The following is a 22,269-nucleotide window of genomic DNA, read 5'->3' on the forward strand; positions in this document are numbered from 1 at the left end:
AAAAATAAAAGGCCACAGCAAACTAATAATGTTGGCAAATAAAATAAAACGTTTTTTATTATCCGACGTTATTTTCTTTTCAAAGCAAACTTCCAATCGGCTGTTATTGAAAATATTTTTTTTTCTCATCAAACTGCCACTTTTTAATTAAAATCGTTTATAAATTTAGTTTAGAGTCTGGAACAATTTAAATTAATCTAATAATAGTTAACACGAGAAACTCATCACCATACTCGTAACTGTACAATTTGGTTTCATTTTAATAGAATATATAGTTTAAATTATTTCATGCACGAGTAATAAGTCAACCACTGTTGCAAATTACTTAAATTACTTTTATAGCTTCACTAATTAATGGAGTAATTTAAGTCAAGTTGTTAGTAAAAACAATTTTTTTATGGCTCAAAGGGAAGTTTACTTTTTATAAACTCTAAAGCGTCTTTGATGTTCAAATCATTAACGCAGAGCAACCATGCAAATTTTTGATTTAGCTTTAAATTGCTTTTAACAAATGAATTCCTGCTGGGTTTTGTCTAAAATAAATCCCATGTCAATTTTTCTGCCAAAGTAGAGCTTTTAATTCCTGTCTTACTGAGATTGTTGAAGCTAGAACTAGACATATGCGTAATGTCTCAATTATGTTCTCTGGAAAAGTCGACAATTTCCTGCTGAGCTTTAGGTGCTCTTTGCGAGAGGTCGTTAATACGGTGCGCTTTTCGGGTCCTACGTGCCTAAATTAGGGCAGTTGAGCTTTGGGTCCCCTCCTGCGAGAGCTTCGTCTGTCCCACATCGCACCCCGAGTCAGCTGAGTGGGGGTGTTGTCTGGCAGGGGGGGTGGGAGGCTTTCCTGCTACTGCATAGCGCACAGCCGGCCGGCATTCGCGAGTCGTCTATCCTCCGGTGCGTTCCGGAGCAGTGTGACCTGACCCTAAGAGGTCGATTTAATATTACACAAACTATTGGGGCTGTGAGGAGTACAGGGTTAGACGGATGGAGGCTGTGAATGAGGTGTCCGAGGGGGACAAGGGGGGGCCGCCGCCCCCGAGCCCCCTCACCGGGTGCTACCTCCTCATCGTCATCGGGGAACCGCACTGCAACGAACACAAGGACATTATTCTTCAGAGGGTGGCCAAAGGTGAGCGAATTTGCAGGAACTGAGTCATCCTTTGGATTGCAAGGACAAAGTCCCCTATGCAATTTTTAGACAGGAATTAACAACTCAATTATTTAAAACAGTTTTTGAATTTTCAATACATTACTCACTTATTTTGCAATAAAAAAGTAAATGTCTGGGTTAGACAAGCAAATAAACTGTAAAATTTTTCAAGTATAATTAATCAAGAAGGTTTTTTTTTACCTCCCTTGGTGGCTAAAATTCCTGTCATTGGTAACAATCCTTAATTAGAATTTTTTCAATAGTAGCGTTCGATTTTTACTCTAGGACATGCGCAAGTGATCCTTGCTGTCAAAAGGATTTTGTAATGTCATGTTGCGCAAGGCATTCACACAAAATTAATTTTTGAAAAAATGAATCAAGATGAGGTAATTTTAAAATGCACGTGCATGTGCACATGTCACATTTTTATTTAACTCTCATAAAAAAAAATAAAAAAATTTGGCGTGTACACATCAATGCAGTTTGCATAGAAATGATCATAAATTGTGTCTTATCTTGAGCAAGCAAATTGTATCAAGGTAAAAATGCTGCGAGAAAAATTTCAATCGATTTTTATAAGTGAGGGTTTTAATTTACGACCACAATGATGATTCAACTGGGCACGCAAGTAGGCGAGACAGTTTTAAAACTGTGATTTTATGAGAAAATCGATACAATAAAAAATATTTAAACATATTCAATATTCGCCTTTGTGTTGCATTGAGCTTTTCAGGGTGAAATTGAATATGAATGTATTATGGCTATTTCAGCGAATTTCTTTGACTGAAATTTTCAACTCGCGTCTTTGCCATTATGCAAAAGTTTTATCTCCCGTCTCACTTGTATTTTTTCCAACTTTTGTAAACAAACAACGTTGGAAGTGTGCCAAAATATTAAACAAACCTTGAATAAAAATTTTTCACGGTTTAGTCACACTAAAATAATTTTCTATTAGTGTAGCTGTTTTTATGAGGATGTTAGAACATGAGTTCTCCACCTGGAGACAAATTTAAACTCCAGTGAGATTAAATTTAAACGCCAGATTATGTCTAGTGTCTGAGACACGTAATTCTATTATGTTTATAAATCTGGCTAGAATATAGATTATCTTGGAAGAACACGAGATGAGATTTAGTACGCACTGTGACTAGGTTTAATAACGAAATTTTTTGTACTTTATCCAAACAAATTCTGAAGGAATGCCGTATATCATAAGACGATGAAGCGCGCTCTTGAGGAATTAAAAAATATATAAGCATAAAAATTTATTAAAATTTAATGCAAATCAGTATTTACTTTTTCAAAATTTAAACGTTGAATATTTACATTTTTGGCTTAAATTAATTTAAGTAAAATTTAAGACGTCTCAAATGTTCAGAATTTGCTTCTATAACGCTGCGAAGATAAGAACCTATTACCTAGTGATTGAAGTAGTACTACGTGCTTTTCGTAATCCTTAGAGAATTCACAGAAATGCTCCTGGAATATTAATTTCAATCTCATATTCAAGAAGTTTTCACTTACTTTTAGTCGGGGTGGTAACAAGCAATTTCTATCACCATTGACGCGACTATAAATAGAAAATCGGATTGTGAAATTTCTAGGTTTCATTTAATTTTTAAATATTGATCAGAATTCAATTTAATTGAAAATAAATATAAATATTGTCAAGGCTCAAATTTGTCGCCACTCGTTTATCATCCAACCGGATCAGGCCTCAAACCCTTGTTCAAGGGTGTTGAAACATTTCCTTCTCATTGGTCTCATTTCTCTAAGTATGTAATCTCACCGTTCTTTGTGAATTGGCAACGAGCTCGTTCCGAATGTCATTACATTCCACGCTTGCAATTTGTTATCCCGAATGGCCATTAAAGGGGAAATTATTAAGACGTGTTCAAACCCTTCTTTTCACCCTTTACAAGCCCATCCAGATTTGGTCACACAACTTTAATTAAAATGGACAATTTCTGTGCATATGTCGGGATTTCCCCGAGCGGAAAACGCAATTTAACATAATTGAACGTTAAACTTTTTCAGAGGTTTCGTATTTAAGTTTTTCCTGCCTCCAGCCTTTTCCATTTTGTTTACGGCGGAAAGTTTGCCTTATGCATAATTGTGTATTCGACGACGGTAATACTGTTCAAATATCAGCGATAAAACGGATGTGTAAACAAGTGCACAAGGGGTGATAGCTACCCCAACACTTGAAATGTCTCTATTGTGCTATTTTTGCCCGTAATCAACGCATTTTTGGGGGTCACTAACCGAAGCAATTCTGCTAATGGGGTTCATTTCTTACCAATTTATTGCTATTGGTGTTTGTCAACGATCGATATGGGCTTCATTTACCTGAGTTGCTGCCTTTTGTGTGCTTTAACAATAATACACGAAATATTTATGTTTGCTAACTATTGATTATTATTATTATTGTATTATTATGACAGTCTATTATTTAGAGTTGGTTATTTTCGGGACTACCCCAGACATTTGGGTGCTTGTTAATTTCCTACCAGCAACACGGAATCATAAATTTTGTTCTAGGATTAGTAGTGTAAAATATGGGTTGGGTGGGCATTAGCCACTCTATTTAACAGTTGATAATTTTAATGCAGATGGTGTTCCAATATTGACTAAATTGTCGATGATAAATGACCAAATTGTTAGTTTAATTCTGTTATTATCATGTTTGCAAATTTTGAATCGGATTATTTTGAATGGAAGCTGATTAATATTTGTTAACAATTTTTCTATTTGATGTTTTTTATCACTCTTAAACCAGACGATATTTTTTGCCGCAAAAGCCTTTAACGATTATTTATTGCTTGCAAAATGGATATTAATAAGTCGTGTGGAAAATTTAAATGGCAAATGTTTATACATGAATTATTATTGGCTGAAAGCATTGCTTAAATGTTACAATCAATAACCAAGTGTGTAATGACGGTTTTATGACACACATTGTGAATGATTACAAATGGTATAATTATTTTTTTGTCATAAAAATTGCCGTGGAAGGGACCGATCGATGTCCACGCGTCATTAAGACAAGTCCTAATCTGTAAATCCCCTCCTGCTATAATTTAATTTGAGCCTCACGTTTGTGATTTCCTCACATTTCCAGCAATTCCCATAAATCCCCTCTATTATACACCTTGGAAAAACTTTGGGCCTGTTCCGGACGGATAAGGCCTTCTCGGCCAAATCCCCCATAAACCACCTGCTTTTTTCAGAAAAAAATTTCTAAATCGTATTCGAAAAGTTGTGCGCATCATTCTATGACCTGGTGCGCGTCGACGAGGGTCACATCGACGGCGCAAGACTTTCTCGATCAATAGAACGCAATTCAGCCCGAATTTGCAATTTTCCTCGACGGTTGCTGGGCTGAAATTACACGACTTTTTCGAAGCCGACTTAACTAATTGGCTGAAAACGCGACTAATGGCACTCGGTGCTCACAAAATGAGCCGTCAAGGAAAATCGGGAAATTTCCAAAGTGAATTTGGGATCGGGTAGGAGAGGCGTGAAATGGAAAACGGATAACTTGACGGGAAAATTGGAGGTGGTCCGAATTTCACAGCCGATGGATGTGCCATTTATGTTGGGAAAATCCACAATGACACAACCTTGAGAAAAAATACAAAATTAAAGCATTTCCAATAACTTTGTTTTGCATTTTATTTCATTTCCCAATTTCTTCTTGCGGCATAATCCGTACTTGTCCACTTTTCTCTATAAAATCCATTATGCAGTCTAATAAACTGGAGTAATTCCAACTTATTATGAAACTATGCTAATAGACTTTACTGTATTACAAAGTTTTCAACCAAAATTGACCATTTGCAAATGAGATCATCTCGAATCTAACACTTAACCAATGAGTAATAAGTAACAATTTATAACACCAATAATCTTTCAAATTACAAATTATAATTTTGAAGCACTCCTTGATAATTTTAATGCGTCGGATGCTACTCCTCCCATCCTTTGTTGAGTTCACTCACTGTAAAAACAGCTCTTAGTATAAATCCGCGACTCCATTAATTAGCGCTTCTTATTTCACCTTTTTCTAATGGCTCCATACCTTTCAACTTCCCACAAGAAGCCATTAAAGCTGGTTGAGTGGTCCATTTCGGATCAATAAAACGAAAAAATAAACTCGTCTTTAAATTAAGTTTGTACACGTATGCGGGAAACGTATAAATCAAGAGTGAAATAAATTCGTAATAATCGCAACACTTCTATTTCTCGAGTTAACCCGGCGAAAGCAAGTAAATTATTCACCGAAAGGATAAATATTTCACAATTTCACTTGCAGATGAAATAACTCGGATTGTAGAGTGTGTTGTGAATTAGCCAATGAGATAATGAATCTTTTATTACCCTTTTTGTTTAATTTGCATGTGAAATTCACAAAGCCGGCCCTCGTCCTCTGTCAAAATCACTGTGTTTTCATGACTGAATCTCCTAATTTACTGCAACGCAGAATTTGATTTGATTGTTTTACAATGCTGTTAAAATATAACTGGTATAAATTGCTAAAACAACGTTATCAAGGTCAGGCGAAGCCTTAAACTAAGGACCAGACTTAGATCCGGTGTCAAATTTACCTCATCGTAATCTCTGAAACCTCTGAAAAGAGGGTTGTGTAATGTGAGGTCATAAAAGTAATGAATTTGCCAGGACGTAGAGTATCTGATTTGGCACGATATCTTCGAGGACTGTCATCTGCAGGACATAATTCGAGGATTTATTGCCGATCTGCAGTTGTAATGTTGGAACGTCATCATTACAAGGGAATGTTACTGTCGAGTTTTAAATGCCAATTACATTAAAACAACAATTGTCTCGTGAATTTTTTTTAACCAAATTGGCACCAAATTTGAGCAAGTCAAACAGTAATTTGATTATTGAGCAAATATTGCCGTTTAGTCGCAACGCTCTGCTAACTTAATTATCCTAACTAGACATATTTTACAATTAGGAATCCTCTAGTTAAACATTCAAAACATTGCGTCTGTTATTTGTAACGCACGACTTCCTTCTTATTGTGTTTACGTGAAGAAGGGTTGAAAATATTCTGTTTTCAAGCTTTCAACACTTAGTACACGTGTCTGGTCGATCGCGATAGCACATGGAGTAAATTGAATTAAGAGAGTTTGGTTTTAATTTTCTGAAAAGTTGGTCCATTTCGGGGAGAACTCTTGCCCTAATCAAGGCTTGTTATTGACCACTAATTACGTGGTTTGAATGCGACTCAATTAAGAGAATGTTTTATAATTAATAAAATTATAACTCGGTTTTCACCCTTCAGAGAGTTAGTAAACATTCCTCCATGTCTAAACACGACTTGTCTTCCAGGAGATATAAATAAGAAGTTATTTCCAGCAGCCACGGGTGTCAACCTAGCCTAACATTTCCAACGTTGGGTTCAAGTTAAATTTATACTTCAAGGTTTCGGTTTCGAAAAATCATTTTTGCCGTTAGAAACATCCATTAGTGTTTGCTCGGCTGCTTCCGCTAATTACCAATCAAGCTAATGAAAACTATCAGGTAAAAATTGTTCAGGTGCTATCGACCAGCTCGGTTTCTTGAAAAATTTCACGCACTTGTGTTTGCCCTAAATCACGCACCTTTATCGATAAAATTAAGACACCTGGGGGTACGAAATTTGTTTGCTTTAAGGCAGACAGTAAATATGACCCAATTTAATCAGCCATGAAGCTGAAACATGCGACAGCTTTGCTTGCTTGTGGGTAATTTTTGGAAAATTATCTTGGAGCCTGTAGGCTGGTGATTTATTAATCTTTCTTTTCCGTTGAGTTGCAGTCCGATCCTGGACTCGACCATTATTTCTTTGACATTTCATAAAGATCAATACGTATTGTAGCTTGCGGTAAAGGCAAACTTTTATTAAAATCATGAATATTGCATGAATCAAATTCCGATAAGAAAGATTTTGAATTAAATATCCACTTTAAGTAATCAAAAGACAATCTGGACAGTTATTACTTTAAAGTGTACATGTCAAAACTCTATAGTGGTTCTATGGGAACATATTAAATTATTAAATCAAAACATCAAAGTTTCTATTTTTGATTATCATTTTTCCAATTCTAATAAGGAAAAAGTCTCGTAAAACATTCAAATCGAATTTGACGACACTAACTTTGCTTGTAATTATTTCTTCGATAATTAGTATTTGAAAAGTTTTTGCTTTTCGGTCGACTGATCTGGCAGGAATTTATGGATATACCGTGTCATGTTCATTCCTGTGGAGCGATAATTAATGTTGAAGCAGCAGATATTGCGGCCTGATATGTGGTCGAAGTTAGTTTTCCGGGTATAACTCCCGGAATCGCGATTATTAGATGTATGTTAACTCGCTTCAAAGCACCGGAAATTGTACGGTCCCAGGAAATGTTTAAGAAGTGTTTCTATTTTTGTATGCTGTGACTAGATAGATTTTTTATGAGCTGTCTAGACCACTGAAATTGAATCCATTGTTCCAATTATAACGCTGAAAAAACGAAAAAATATCTTATTTTCTCAAGACTCGGGGAGTATTAAATTAATCTGGAAATTGGTGCTGGAATAAAAGCTTTTTTTATTACACAACCCTAATTTTAAAAGTGTTACTTTTTGTGTCTACATTTTTAATAAGTTTGGGAAGATCTGAGTGTTATAAATTTTACAATTTGTTGCGAAAAAGTGGAATTCTTTGATTGCCATTAAAAGGTCAAATATGACGGTCACGACATTGCACCACATTCAAACTTCACTTTACTTTTTTCCGTCAAAGCCTCGTTTTTCACATTTTTTTTGATGGGTAATTCATCTGAAAGAGCATTCTGTTTAATCAAAATATGATGCTTAATGGCCCACTTCGCTGGCGAAAATTCCTCGCATCGGCCCTAGTAATAATATTCAATTAAAATCTTGTAAACTTTAACTAATTTGGTTGCGCTGGTAATCATGTACTTAATTAGTACTTGCCCCAAGGGTAATGAAATTTGGGGTACAATTTATCAGTGCTAAAAATTCACAAAGCAGTCTCCTCCCGATCAATACTGTATAATTTTATATTGACTGAAATAATCCTGCAACACCTCACACAATTTGTGAACTTTTCCTCTTAGACGCGCCATATATTTTCCAATAAAGCGGAAAGTTTGAAATATTTTCTTTTGAAAGTGTGCGTCGATTTTTCTTCATCTATTGTAATGTTGGCGATAAAATCTCAATTATTCTTGGAGGAAAATCTCCGGATTTTCATCAACATCTGAGAAAATATTTAATTCGCACAAGAGAAAATATTTTTTACTTGCTGTCGGAATCGATCTCTATTAATAGAGCCTTGTAAATAAGGCCGAGAATATCAATTTCTTGTATTGACGACATCAGTAATGTGAAAAATAAGACTTGAATTGAAATTTATTGAAAGTGTGCGTATTTTGTGATGATTTTTGTGTGATCGAGTTAATGAATTGCTGAGTTTTAAATGTTTCATAACTTATTTTAATTGGAGACTTAAGCTCAGGAGAAAATGTTGCAGGTGGAAAGAACTTTTGTTAGAATTCATTTAAATTGCTTGATTTGGGTTTACTTATCAAATTGCCTACTAAAGAGATTTCCTAATTTTAGTGTTAACAGAAATGCCCATTTGCATATTAGTTGCATATTAATGTAGCTCCCTTGAAAGCACAAACTATGATATGAATGGTAACGTTTGACTCTCACCAACCCAATTTTGGTCGTAAAACATGACATTTTTTTACCCGATCATAATAAATGGGAATATTTTATTGGTCGGATTGGATCTCTGAGCCTCCATCAATCTTAGTGTTTTGATCTAACTCTTTCTTTCATATGAGCACATTTTCTTTGAAATGTTAAAGTTCAAGGAATAAGGCCATCAAACAAAAAGCTTCCTTTTAAACATAAAGGATCTTTACAAAATTGTGTTTGTCTGTCACATGCACTTATTTCTTTTCAAGATTCCTGATATTTAAATTTTCCATTTAATTAGACCCAAAACCGCATTTACACAATGAAACGATTTAGTTGTCTTGGAAATTTATTTATGTAATTAGATGTTGGGTTTAGGGAGACTTTATGGACATTCCACTAGATTCCACCCTTGACGTTAATTTAACCGAATTATTTTTCTTGTTTCAGGATTACTGTCTTGGGACGTAAACGACTGCCTCGTCGATCTAGAAAAGGAGTTAGCTATAATAACCGAACAAGCCCTCGAAGGGGAGGAAGCCAGATATGGTAAGCAACAAGCACTTTTCTAGATTACGGCATAAACACTCGTAAAAGTGCTTTCAATGTTTCAATCATACATTTTTGACACTTATGTGAACCTTTCCTTTAAGTTATTTTGGGTCGTAAAGAGCGGATTCGGAATTTATCACGCGGAGAGAAAGATAACGTGAATTTTTGCTCGTTTTGAAAATTCTGCTCTGGTGCAATGTTTTGGAAGAGTAAAATAAGAGTTACATTTACACAATTTTAGATTAAAAACTAAACATTTTAATACGTGGCTATTCTAAATGAAATGAATAACTGAGAGGGTTAATTAGGTGTGAAAAGGGACAAATTTTATCCATGAAGGGTTTTTATCCCTGCCTGAGCACTTTCGATTTATGATGAAGTAATAACTCGAAAGCTCAAACTTTCCAAATATTTCTCCTTTCTTTATTAATATTTGACTGGCGTTGTTCGCTTAGAATCCGAAACTTGTGTTTTTCTTCCTTTTGTTGAAACTTTAAAGGATCAAATATTACCGAGGGAAAGTCAACAGAGGACACACAAAGCGACTCAATTGCCTAAAATATCTTTTTTTTCGTGTTTGTGTCTAATGGACTGTGTATTTTTGTTCAATATTAAAAAAAAAATTCGTCGATTTACTCCACCTAAGCCATAATTGCCTTAAAATTGTCACGATGTGAAACGTCAGCAGCAATTTGTATTGTACTCGTTTCTTCGAGAGGCTCTTTCTTATCTTTTACGGCTTTTCTTGTTTCAGAGCGACGAAACCTGCTATTGTAGCATTTCAGAGTAATCTAGCAGGAAGGTGATAAGAACTCGGTATTGTTAGCCCTTTCAGGCCTATATCAAATGCAATTTCTTCATTGTCATATGTGAGTGAGAAAAATCGAGAGAGTATCGATCGAAATATAATATCTGCTCTGTGATATTCCGACATAAAGCTATTTGCAGTTATATGTTTATCGCAACATAAAACAAAACTGCAAATGGGCTTGTATTAATTGTGCTAAGCTCTGCCAACACACAAATATCGGTGATTTATTGGTGTAGTTTGGGGATTTTCGAGCATTGTAAGGGGCTTTTATTCCCTAAGTTGTTATCGCACGAAAATGGCTTTCGTAAAAGGAGAAATACGAAAAAAGTTTACTAGGATAGTTAAGACATCTATTTCAAGTATAATTTTTAAAATCAACCAGAAACTGTATAAATTTTTGCTTGGAAAGGTCAACAGGATAAAAATAGGTTTCCCTAATTCCGTGATAGAAAAATGTCTTTTGCTTGAAATATATTTGGGTTGTTCTCCTGAGGGATATTGATTCTTAAACTTGTTTTCAGGCGAGCGCCTCATCCAGTTTGCATCCGAAAATTTGGTGACGGAAATTCTGATTCACCCTGTGGTGAGCACATTGGCGCAATGCGTGAGGAACTTGCTAAGTAGTTTCACACGACATCGTCACATTATTCACGCCGGATATACATTTGCAAATAACGGTTCTTGGGTATTGCAGGTATTGCTTGTACAGCTGTGGAAAAAATGGTCGAATAACTTGGCGTTTTTAGGACGGTACGTTTTCCTTGGCCGATTTTTCCGAGGCGTTTCAGGAGATCGAAGTGCTGCGAGTGATACGAGCCTATGAGAACGGCATTTCTCTCGATATCCACTGTGCCCCAGAAGGTGATTGGACTCGATTGCCTAAAGATCCGTTTACGAAAGGGTGCAAAGTTCGAGTGAACCCCAATGACGTCCTTACAACGGGATCGCCATCCATCAGCAGCTTTACTAATTATTTAGAGCCGTTCCTTATTCCTGCTGAGTTGGAAAATGTTTTGGAAAGTTCGGATGTCGTTGGTAATATTCGGTTTTCGCGACCGACGCTTTATGTTTTTCCTGGAGGACAGGGCGATGCTGCTTTGTTCGGAATCAACGGTTTCAACATGCTCCTAGATGGAGGTTTTTCGAGGAAAGCCTGTTTCTGGGATTTTGTCAGACATCTTGATCGACTAGATGCTGTGTTACTCACGAGACTGAACAATAGTAACGTAAATGGTATTAGTGCTGTTTTAAAAAGGAAAAAACAAAATGCTGTGTATCCACAAATCGGACATTTCTTTTGCAACATACAGGAGAGAAAAGCCATCCTTAGTCCAGATGGGGATAAAGATAAAGATCCTCTTTTAATAAATTTATTGGATGAAGGTCAAGATATTGTATCTAACCTGAGGCACTTAAGCCTCATTCCTCAGGTTTGCTATCGTGATTCCGAGCCCATCAATTTATACCATAAAGTAGGTCACGGTACTTTAGATATGTACGTTTTAAGTCCTGCCAAAGACTCCAAAGAAGTCAGAGAGTTCCTACAAAAATGGAACAATAATGACCAAAAACTATTTGCCAATCCAAAAATTAACAAAGATTTTGTCTTTCCTCTTCAAAATCTCGTCTCGATTTGTGCCCTTCTTGTCTGGCAACCAGCAAATCCAGAAGACACCATCACCAGAATCCTATTCCCCGGAAGTAGCCCACAAAATAAAATTTTCGAAGGTTTAGACCGACTCAAGAGCTTAGAATTTATTAAACATCCAGTGTGTTCAGAAAAATCTCTCGCCCCAACATCCATCATCAAGACCAAACAGTCGATGATTGAAAGAATCATCCAATCAGAAAAACCCGAAAAGAAAATACCAGTCGATAATAAAAAACCACCAAAACCACCAACAGACAACATAGACTCCGAAATGAAAAACGGGGAAATAAATGGAGTAGCACCCGAAAAAGGGCAACCAGTCAAAAAATCAGACTCGACAGAAAGCGAGAAAAGTGTTACCAAAACAAAGAAAATCATCGAAAATGGAGACAAACCTAAACCCAAACCTAAAACCGAACTAAAACCCAAACCTCGAAGCGAATCCCAACAAAGAAAAATTAAAAACGTCGAAAAGAAACCTTCACCGACAACTCCCAAAAAACAAGTCAATGGAGAAGTTAAACCTAAACCCAAATCTTCCCCCACTGCCACTCCCGCAAAAAGCGCCAAAGACGAAAATAACCGGAAAGTGGTAGAATCCAAAATTAAATCAGCACCAAAACGGGAACCGCCAAAATCAACCGCAGAGAAAAAAGAGCCGAAAACAGAACGCAAACCAATTTCTAGACGACCCAAAGACATCTCCAAACTAGCGGCAAGTCCGTCTAAAAAAGTCAACGGTGTCCAAAAACCAGATAGTATATCTAGAAGAGGCAAACTGGATAAGGAAGGAACCACAGATTCAAGTACTGTTAGTACTCCATCCGCCGATCAGGACAGTATTCTTAAAAAAGACATATCAAAATTGACCACAGACGAACTCCAGAATCTCAAAGCACAAGAATTAGCAGACTTGCAAGAAGAACAAGAAGCGGTGAAAGAAATTGAGGCAGTGTTTCGTAAAAGCGAGCTCCAGGAAGAAAAATCATCAGATTTTCGTAAAGTCAAAGATCTATCTCTTGATGATAAGTTAGAAAATGAAGAGTATTTGATTATTGAAAAGACTGAAATTGAACGTGAAATAGCTGAATCGAATAAAGAGGAAGAAACTCAAAAAATTGCCCGGGACAGTGAAGAATCAGAGAAACAGAGAAGTGGTGAAAAGGACGTTGAGATTGAAGGGAAGCAAACTCAAATTCAGGAAGAAGTTCAAAAAATCATCACTTCTGCTACTGATATTGTAAAACCAAAAGAAGAAACGGTTGAAGCTTCAAAAGAGGGGTCCGTTACTAGTCCTGAAGAAAAAAATGACGTTTCTACAGATAAGAAAGATATTGATAACGAAAACAAGGAAGTTGCTCCAGAATCGCAACCTGACGAGAAAGGTTCAGCTAATATCGAATCTGGGGCTACTACAACCGCACCTACTTTACCCGAAGATGAAAGAATGCCACTTGATGAAATTAAGGAAGATAACGGCGATCAAATAATTGAAGAAAAGCATGTGAAAGAAGATACTAAGGAGAAGGATATTCCTGAGATAAAATTGCCGCCGAAAACATTCGATTCTGTACCAAAATTGCCACCTGTTGTTGGAATTCGTTTGGACAAACAGTCTCATATTAGAGATATTGTTAAAACACCAGACGAAGTAGCTGATTTACCTGTTCATGAAGAAGTTGAGTTTGATCATTATGCTGAATACGGAGCAGATAGTAAACAAGAAAGTGAAGAAGCGAAAAAAGAAGAAACTAAGGAAGAAAAGGAAGTAAAGCCTGATTTCGGAAAAAAAATTGAAGATGACAAAAAGACAAAAGAACCTGTAGATAAAGAAAAGACTGATATAGATAATAAAAAGGAAGCAGAAACTAAAGATGATAAAGCAAATGTGATATCTGAAGACTTAAATAAAAAAGAATTGTCGAAATCTCCAGATGAAGAAAAAGATACAGATGAACATGAATTGGAGCAGAAGAAAGAGGAAGAAAAAGATAAAGTACCACCTGTTCACATGGAAGTAAAGAAAGATGAGAAAAGTGATGATAAACAACTTAAAGAGGCACAGCTTGACAAACGAAAAGAAAGTTTACCAAAAGAGGAACAAAAAGTCGAAAATAAAGACGAAACTAAAGGTGAATTACAGAAACTTCCTGATGTTCCCAAAGACGAAATTATTGTTGATAAACCTGAGCAAGAAAAGTTAAAAGAAGACGTATTAGTGATTCATAAAATTGATGAAAAACTTCAAAAACTTAAGAGTGACGAGGTCGAACCTGTTGAAAGTCAAGTTCAGAAAACAGAGAAAAAAATCATCCAACCTGCGAAAGAAGAAGTCCAAATTGTGAAAGAAGACGTAAAGATGATTGAAAAAGTCGACGAAAAACTCCAAAAACTCAAAGACGAAGTTGAAGAACAACACATCGAAGCTGTTAGTAAAGTTATTACTCATAAAGTCGAGGAGCCTCAACATGCAGAGCCGGTTATTATAACAACTGACTCCTTACCGGAATCGCCAATGACTGATGATCATAAAATACTTGAAGATAAATTGGCTTTAGGTCAAAAATCACCCAAAGAAAGAGAAGAAGATGTTGCAAAAATAGTTGCTAGCGTTGCTGAAGTTTTAAAATCAGATGCACCTTTGGAGGAGTTTGAGGGGAAAATTCCCTTTACTATACCTTACAAGAGTTACACTACAGAATTACGAGAAACTCACATAACGACTGTGGAATCTCCCGTAACCGATGAAGCTAAAATAATAAATTCCGAACCGATCTGTCCGAAAACTAGCAGTACTTATTTTATTGAAGAGGAAAGAAAAATTGCTCCAATTCATGAAGAACCAGAAATTCAAGAAACCAAAGTTAACAAAATGATTAAAGAATCAAATGAATTAATGCAAGCCACCTCGAAAATCATTTCCGATATTAAACAAGCTCAACCAGAAAGTGAAGATATTAAAGAAGAACAAGACACTGACGCTGGGACTGTTCATAGAATGTTGGTAACGGCTTCTAGTGAAGATGGAGGTGAAGAAATTGAAATTTGTCCACCTGGCACTATTACGTTTTCACGAAGTTCGGAAAGTTCAGGTCGTTCTTCTCCCGACGTTCAGTCGCAAAAACAATCTCAAAAGTCGTCAACTGCTGATACTTTTTCGGATGGAACAGTTATTATAAAATCAGTACAAGAAGCAAGTAAACTAATCAAAGATGAGATTAAAGATATTAAAGATTCCCAGTCTGTGATCGATAAGCCTGTTTGTGATACTGATAAAAGTAGTGATAATAAAGAGGTAGTAGTAGATAAAACCAAAGATGAAGCAATAACTGAAAAAGAAGAAATAAAAAAAATAGAAGAAAAGGTTGAACCGACTGTAACAAAAACTGAAACTGATGTTTTAGAAAGCACAAACCAAGCACATGAAATTATTAAAACTAAATCACAAGAAATACCTGAGGAGAAAGGAACAACTGAAACGAAGATTGAAATACTCAACATTCAAAAAAAAGAAAAAGAAAATGCTACTGAAGGAATTAAACAAACAATTAAAGAATCAGAAAAAGAAGATATTAAAGATGATATTACTAAGATAGAAGACTCAAAAATAAAGCCGAATGATGAAGACAAATTCCAAGAAAGTGCAAAGATCTTAAAAGAAGAAATAAAAGAAGTGGCTGAAGTGGTTAAGGAAGAGACAGATAAAGCATACGATATTGCTGCAGAAAAAATTAAAACTGTTAAGGAAGACGTTGAATCTAAAGTAGAAAATGTAGTAAAGGAAGTAGAAGAAACAAAATCATTTCTTGGAGGAATTATTAGTGACATTGGTAAAAGTCTTGTAAATGATACAACTAAACTTATTGATAACATTCATAAAGAAATCGACGATGTTAAAGACAGTACTAAAGCAAAGGTCGAAGAAACGAAAGAAGAGTTAACATCGAAAAAAGAAACTGTTGAACACGTAGTTAAAGACATTAAGGAAACTGTGACAAAAGAAACTACTAATGTCTTAGAAAGTGCAAAAGATAAAGCCGAAGAAGCTAAAGTTGTCGAAGAAAAAATTATTGAAAAGAAGAAAGAGTTAGTCAAAGCTGCAAAAGATTTTGAAGATACAGTAGTGAAAAATGCTGAAGAAGTGGTAGAAAAGACTAAAACAGAACTTAAAGAAACTAAAGATTTAGTTGAAACGAAAATTCAAGATGTAAAGGAGACTTTAATAGAACAAAAAGCAACCGCTGTTGGTGTAATTAACGATGTTGAAGCGAAAATCTTAAGGGATGCAGAAACTAAAGTCGCTGAAGCAATGAAAGAACTTGCAGACGTGAAGGATAGAATGAGTACTGAGATTAAGGAAGTTAGTAAAAAAGCCGAAGAAAAAACTGAAATTGTGAAACAAGAAATTGAAGGAGCTAAAACAGAATCAAAAGAATTGATTGATGAAAGTAAAGAAGTTTTAGAGGAAACTAGTGTTAAAATTGCTGAAGAAGCCGAGTCACAGATTAAGAATCTTGAAACCAAAGTTGAATCAGTCTTGAATGATCTTGAAACAAAACATGATGAAATTAAAGAGAAAGTTGCTGAAACAAAGAAACAAGTTGAGGAAATATTTGTAGAAAAAAAAGACACAGTAATAGGAAAATTGGAACAACTTAATAAAGACTTGACTGAAGCAGGAACAGATTTGAAACATACTGTTAGTGCGGTGAGTGAAGCTCCTTTCGTTACTAAATCAGATAAAAAAGAAGAAATCAAATATGACCTATACAACGGTCTTGAAAGTGTTGAAAAAATGGTCGTTGATGTTTTGACAGCTGATCGAAAAGAGCCATCAACAGAAGATAAAAAAGGTGAAAGTATAGCACACAAAATAGAGAGTGAAGTTGAATCAATTGTCGAAAAAGGAGTTTCAGAAGTAAAAGAGTTTGTTGAAGAAACAAAAGAAGCTGTAACATCAATTTTCAAGCACGATTCAGAAGAGAAAGAGGAAGTTTTAGAGAAAGCAGCTGATGACATCGAAAGGAAATACGAAGTGGTTGCAGATATGGCAAAATCGGTGATGTTTGAAAAATGTGATAAAACACCCGAAGAGGAACATCAAAAGCAAGAAGAATTTTTGGAAAATACAGCCAAAAATATTGAAGAAGATTTCAAAACTTTAAGTGATATGTCTCAATCGATCGTGTTTGACAAATACAAGCCTTTAAATGAGGAAGAAAAGGAAGAAAAAGTTTTGGAAAAGGTAGCAAAAGGGATTGAAGAAGATTACAACGCTGTAACGGACATGGCACAATCTATTGTTTTTGAAAAGTACCAACCACTGACTGAAAAAGAAAGAGAAGAGAAGGTCTTGGAGAATATAATTTCGGAGATGTCGGAATCGGTCTTTGAGAAATGCGAACCTACCTCGAAAAATAACAAAGAGTTGAAGTTGGATAAACACGATGATAAGAAAGAAAGTGAACAACTCTTGAGTCAAGATAAATCACTTTTCGGAAAAACTTCCCCAGCATTATCGTCAGATATAGCCAAAGAGAGCTCAGGAAAGTCAACACCAGATATTAAAGACAAAGAGCTTATGAAAGTTGAACAAGAGTTGAAGTCGGATATACTTTTAAATCAAGATAAACAAATTTCCGGAAACGCTTCACCTACAATACCGTCAGATTTAGCCAAAGAGAGTTCAGAAAAATCAACTCCAGATATTCAAAATACTGGACTCATAAAACTTGAACAAGAGTTAAAGTCGGATAAACAAGATAATAAGAAAGAAAGTGAACAACTCTTGAATGAAGATAAACCACTTTCCGGAAAAGCTTCCCCCACATTATCGTCAGATATAGCCAAAGAAAGCTCAGGAAAATCGACTCCAGATATTAAAGATAGCGAACTTATGAAAGTTGCTCAAGAGTCAAAGTCAGATAAACAAGATGATAAGAAAAATAGTGAACAACTTTTGAATCAAGATAAATTACTTTCCGGAAAAACTTCCCCTGCATTATCGTCAGATATAACCAAAGAGAGCTCAGGAAAGTCAACTCCAGATATTAAAGACAAAGAGTTTATGAAACTAGAACAAGAGTTGAAGTCGGATGTACAAGATAATCAGAAAGAAAGTGAACAATTCTTGAATCAAGATAAACCACTTTCCGGAAAAGCTTCCCCTGCATTATCGTCAGATTTAGCCAAAGAGAGCTCAGGAAAGTCAACTCCTGATATTAAAGACAGCGAATTTATGAAAGTCGATCAAGACTCATTATTATCAGAAAAATCATCTCCAGGTTTGTCCGGAAAGTCATCACCGATATTATCGGGAAGACTTTCTCCAGGAAAAGCCGAAAGTAAAGACTCTTTATTATCTGGAAAATCAACACCGGAACAGATGAAACCGGTGGGGAAAGAATTATCAGGAAAATCGTCACTCGACGGAAAAGAAATTCAAGAGAAAGATTTACTCCCTGCAAAAACGTCACCAGCAGGATCCGGAAAATCGTCTCCTACACCACCTGTAACTGAAACAAAAACTGAAAAAAGCGGAAAAGAAACAGAAAAGTTATCTGAGTTGACACAACCGGAATTGAAAGATACCGAAAAGAAAATTGAAACAGATTTGAATACTGTTGAGGAAGCGAAAGGCTCAAACATTCCAGAGAAAAAGACTGAAACTGAAAAAGATCAAAAACCCGAATCCGAACTTAAGACAACTTTGGGCGTACAAGAACCTGAAAAGAAAGCATCTGTGTCAGATATTCAGATAACTTTGAAAGCTTCTGAAGAAAGTTCATCCGAGAAAATTTTAGACGTGTCAAAAACAGACAGTCCAGAGGATTCAAAACAAATAGATGACAAAACAGAGAACAAAGATGTAGACAGTATTGACTCAGGAATTGGAACTGAAGTTGATGCTAAACTGAAGAAAACAGAAGAAGTCTCTAAACCCGTTGAAACAAAAGTGACAGAAAGTCACTCAACAACAACAAAAGAAGAAAGTATAGCAGGACCTTCATCAACAACAGACACTCCTTTTAGTCTAGCTAAAACTTCAACTGAAGAATTGCATCTTAGTGGCAAATCAACTCCCGATATCGCCGAAGTAGAACGTATGAAAGAAATGCAAGAAACACTGAAACACGAAAAACATATCCCTGGTAGCTCTACTCCACCCACAGTGCCTGTTAGTCCCAATGTTAAAGAAATATCACCCCAACCGGAAGAAAACAAAACTCCAATTAAATCTTCAATAACTCAAATTAAAAGCAGCGAACTTAGAAGTTGTACACCTGGAAGTGACGATTTTGACATTTCTTCAGATCAAGTCTCGCGAGCTCCGCATTTGCTAGAAAGTGAGAGAGTTGAAAGTGACGAAGACGAGGAGGTCCCAGGCTCACCCATGAGTGTCACTTCTCAAGTGGCCCATTCAAGGTCTTCATCTCGTTATGATTTTGAAGACGAGAGAATAGGGACTAAACTAGACCCCATGAACACTTCCTTCTACGGCGCTCTCCCCGATGAGAACGAACCAGAATTAGAATTTGAAAAAGCAATGGTGGAGCATCGCCAAACTCGTGGCGAGGATTTAGTCGGCGAGGATTCTTCGAGTTATTTATATGAAATAACCAAAGCGAAATTTTCGAGCACTCCTGAACCACAAACCCAATCCCAATTAGACCAGATCAACAAAAACGGAGCTCCTGATGTCATGACTGCGAGTTTCATGGGAGATTTACCGTCAAATGAAGCCAAAAAAGACGCGTTTGATTCATGGGGAAAACCCCTTGGTTTGCCAAGTCCCGCGCCTCCGAACGATAACAGGGGAACTCCTAAGAAAGAACGCAAGTTGCCATCGAACGTGACAGCTAAAAATAAACTCAATGATGATAAAAAGAGGTCGGAGTCACCCTCTAAATACAGAAATAAGAAGTTTAACCCTGTTTATGTTGATTTGACTTATGTGCCGCATCATGGAAATGCTTATTATTCTTACGTTGACTTTTTCAAGCGTGTTAGAGCGAGGTATTATGTGTTTTCTGGGATTGAGCCGAGTAGAGAGGTTTATAATGCACTTTTAGAAGCTAAGCAAACTTGGGAGGATAAGGAATTAGGTGAGTGGTTAGTTGTGATTATTTTTTTGGTTTATTTTTAATTTTCAGAAGTAACAATCATTCCGACCTATGATACGGATATTTTGGGGTACTGGGTGGCCGAAAACGAGGAACTCTTGACTAAATACAAGATAGATCTTTCACCTTCGGCTAGTCGCTGCACGATAAACTTACAAGACCACGAAACATCCTGCTCTGCTTATCGTTTGGAGTTTTAAACCACCAAAATTCGATCATTCAAATCCAAATTCAATTCCAGCAATAAGTAGAATGATTTCACAACGAATGAGATTTTGAAGAGAAGGAAAAAGCCAAAATTTTATCCTCAAAAGTAAACGTCCATATATTGTAATTCGCCAAGATATTATACCTTACATCTTCCTTGTTATTACCTCTGATTAAAAAAGGAAAATTATCTAATTGTTAATATAAACACAGTCTTCAACACTTCATCTAGAAGTAGACTAGCTTTTTGAACAATTTCCAAATTTTAGACTGGAACAAAACAAATTTAGGATTTTAAATAATTGACCGAAAATTTCAATGTTGTTCAAGATGCACCAATGCATCAATTTTTTGACGTTGTTTTTCAAAAAGGAAACGTCAATTTGTGTGTATAACAAATTTAAATTATAGAGTAGATAATTTTAAAATATTTTGTCAGCTATCAACATCAATAGCTCTAGAATGCGAGAAATAATTAAATAGTTTGCATTAACTTGGCAATAGACAATCCCACATCGGCGGCGTTCATATTTTAATAAAAAAACTCAAACAAACTTCAGTTACGGTTAATGCCTCGACTATGTAATTATTTCTTTGGCTTTATATGTATTAAACTATATATCTGATGTGATACCCATAGACTTTTTGTTAGGTTTTTGATTATGGAGATTTAACGACGGTGGAGAGAATTGAGGCCGTTTGTGCATTTTTATACACATGCTTTTTTTGATTGTTTGCCAAAGATAGGATAGTTTCACGCAGTGGATTTTGATTTGTATCATTGCGCAACCAGTTTTTCCTTTGTGGCCTACTGGAGCTTAACGAGTAAGGTGTGAGTGGAATGACTAGTGCTTACACCATTTTTTGGGTTCAGTTTAGCGTCTCACCATTTTTTATTCTCATACATAGTTGCAATTCTTCGTTTTTTGATTGGATTAGATAGCGATATTATGGTAGATGGGGCCATTTTATCTCGATACCTGAGCTGAACTCAAAAAACTGTTCAACGTGTTCTTACAATTTCGGTATTTTGAGCTTGTACTTAGTACACAATAAAGATTTATTGTTAACTATATATGTAAGATGGTGCTAAATGAAGTATGCCTTTGGAGGATTTTGATAATTTTGAGCGACATCTGGTGTGTGATAAAAAGCATGAGAGATGATTGAGTTTATATTTCTGTATTGAACCAAACTTAAATTTATTTAAATACAACTTATTTTATTTATTTTTGTTTGTGAACGCACATTACTGTCGTTTGGTTGGTACCGAAATATACGCTTTAAAAAGGACGTCACTTTATACTTACGTTAATTGAAAAATATTGTAATTTTATGTGCAAGTTTCACTTTAAATTGTCTATATATTTAAAACATAATATAGCTTCTAGTCAAGAAAATCTGATCCTTTAGCTTAAAATGTTATAAAGTTAATAATATATTCAAAACGCATTAATGTATGGGATATGTATGAGATTAAAAAAATAAAAGTCCACAAGTCTCTTAATGAAACACCCCCGATTATATAAATATTTATTCATAAAATAAGTGTTTTCCTCGTAAGTACTAAATAATACTGAATCTCGTATCATTGAGTATTTTTTCAAAACAAATTACTGATGTTTTAGAAACTGCAAAAAATAAAGCCAAAAAAATCTAAAGATGTACAGTATACAGTAGTTAAAAATGCAGAAGAAATTGTATACTAAAACAGAACTTAAAGAAACAAAAAATTCAGTTGAAACAAGAATCCAAAATGTAAAATAGACACTAATAAGAAAAAAGTAACCGCAGTTAGTGTAACTAACGATGTTGAAGCAAAAATCTTAAAGGATATAGTTGCTGAAGCAAAGATAAAATGGGCACTGAGATTAAGGAAGTTAGTAAAAAAGCTGAAAAAAAACTGAAGCTGTCAAACAAGAAGTTGAAGGAGATAAAACAGAAACAAAAGAATTAGTTGATGAAAGTAAAAAAGTTTTACGAGAAACTAAAGATAAAATTGCTGAAAAGGCCGAGTCACAGATTACAGATCTTGAAACCAGAG

General features: G+C 35.5%; 1 protein-coding gene across 1 annotated transcript; it reads left to right on the plus strand.

Annotated features, from left to right (window-relative positions):
- The first annotated feature begins 891 nt into the window (after nt 1-891).
- On the plus strand, nt 892-21,718 carry LOC123007990 (microtubule-associated protein futsch). The gene is made up of 5 exons (XM_044403545.1): nt 892-1,135; nt 9,332-9,430; nt 10,766-10,938; nt 10,991-20,000; nt 20,049-21,718. The coding sequence occupies exons 1-5, from the start codon at nt 991-993 to the stop codon at nt 20,216-20,218; spliced, it is 9,597 nt and encodes a 3,198-aa protein (XP_044259480.1). The 5' UTR covers nt 892-990; the 3' UTR covers nt 20,219-21,718.
- Nucleotides 21,719-22,269: the final 551 nt, after the last annotated feature.

The sequence above is a fragment of the Tribolium madens genome, unplaced genomic scaffold (assembly GCF_015345945.1).
Source record: "Tribolium madens isolate multiple individuals breed KSU strain unplaced genomic scaffold, Tmad_KSU_1.1 Scaffold_3;HRSCAF=73;Tcas5.2_LG2, whole genome shotgun sequence".
Taxonomy (NCBI): Eukaryota; Metazoa; Arthropoda; class Insecta; order Coleoptera; family Tenebrionidae; genus Tribolium; species Tribolium madens.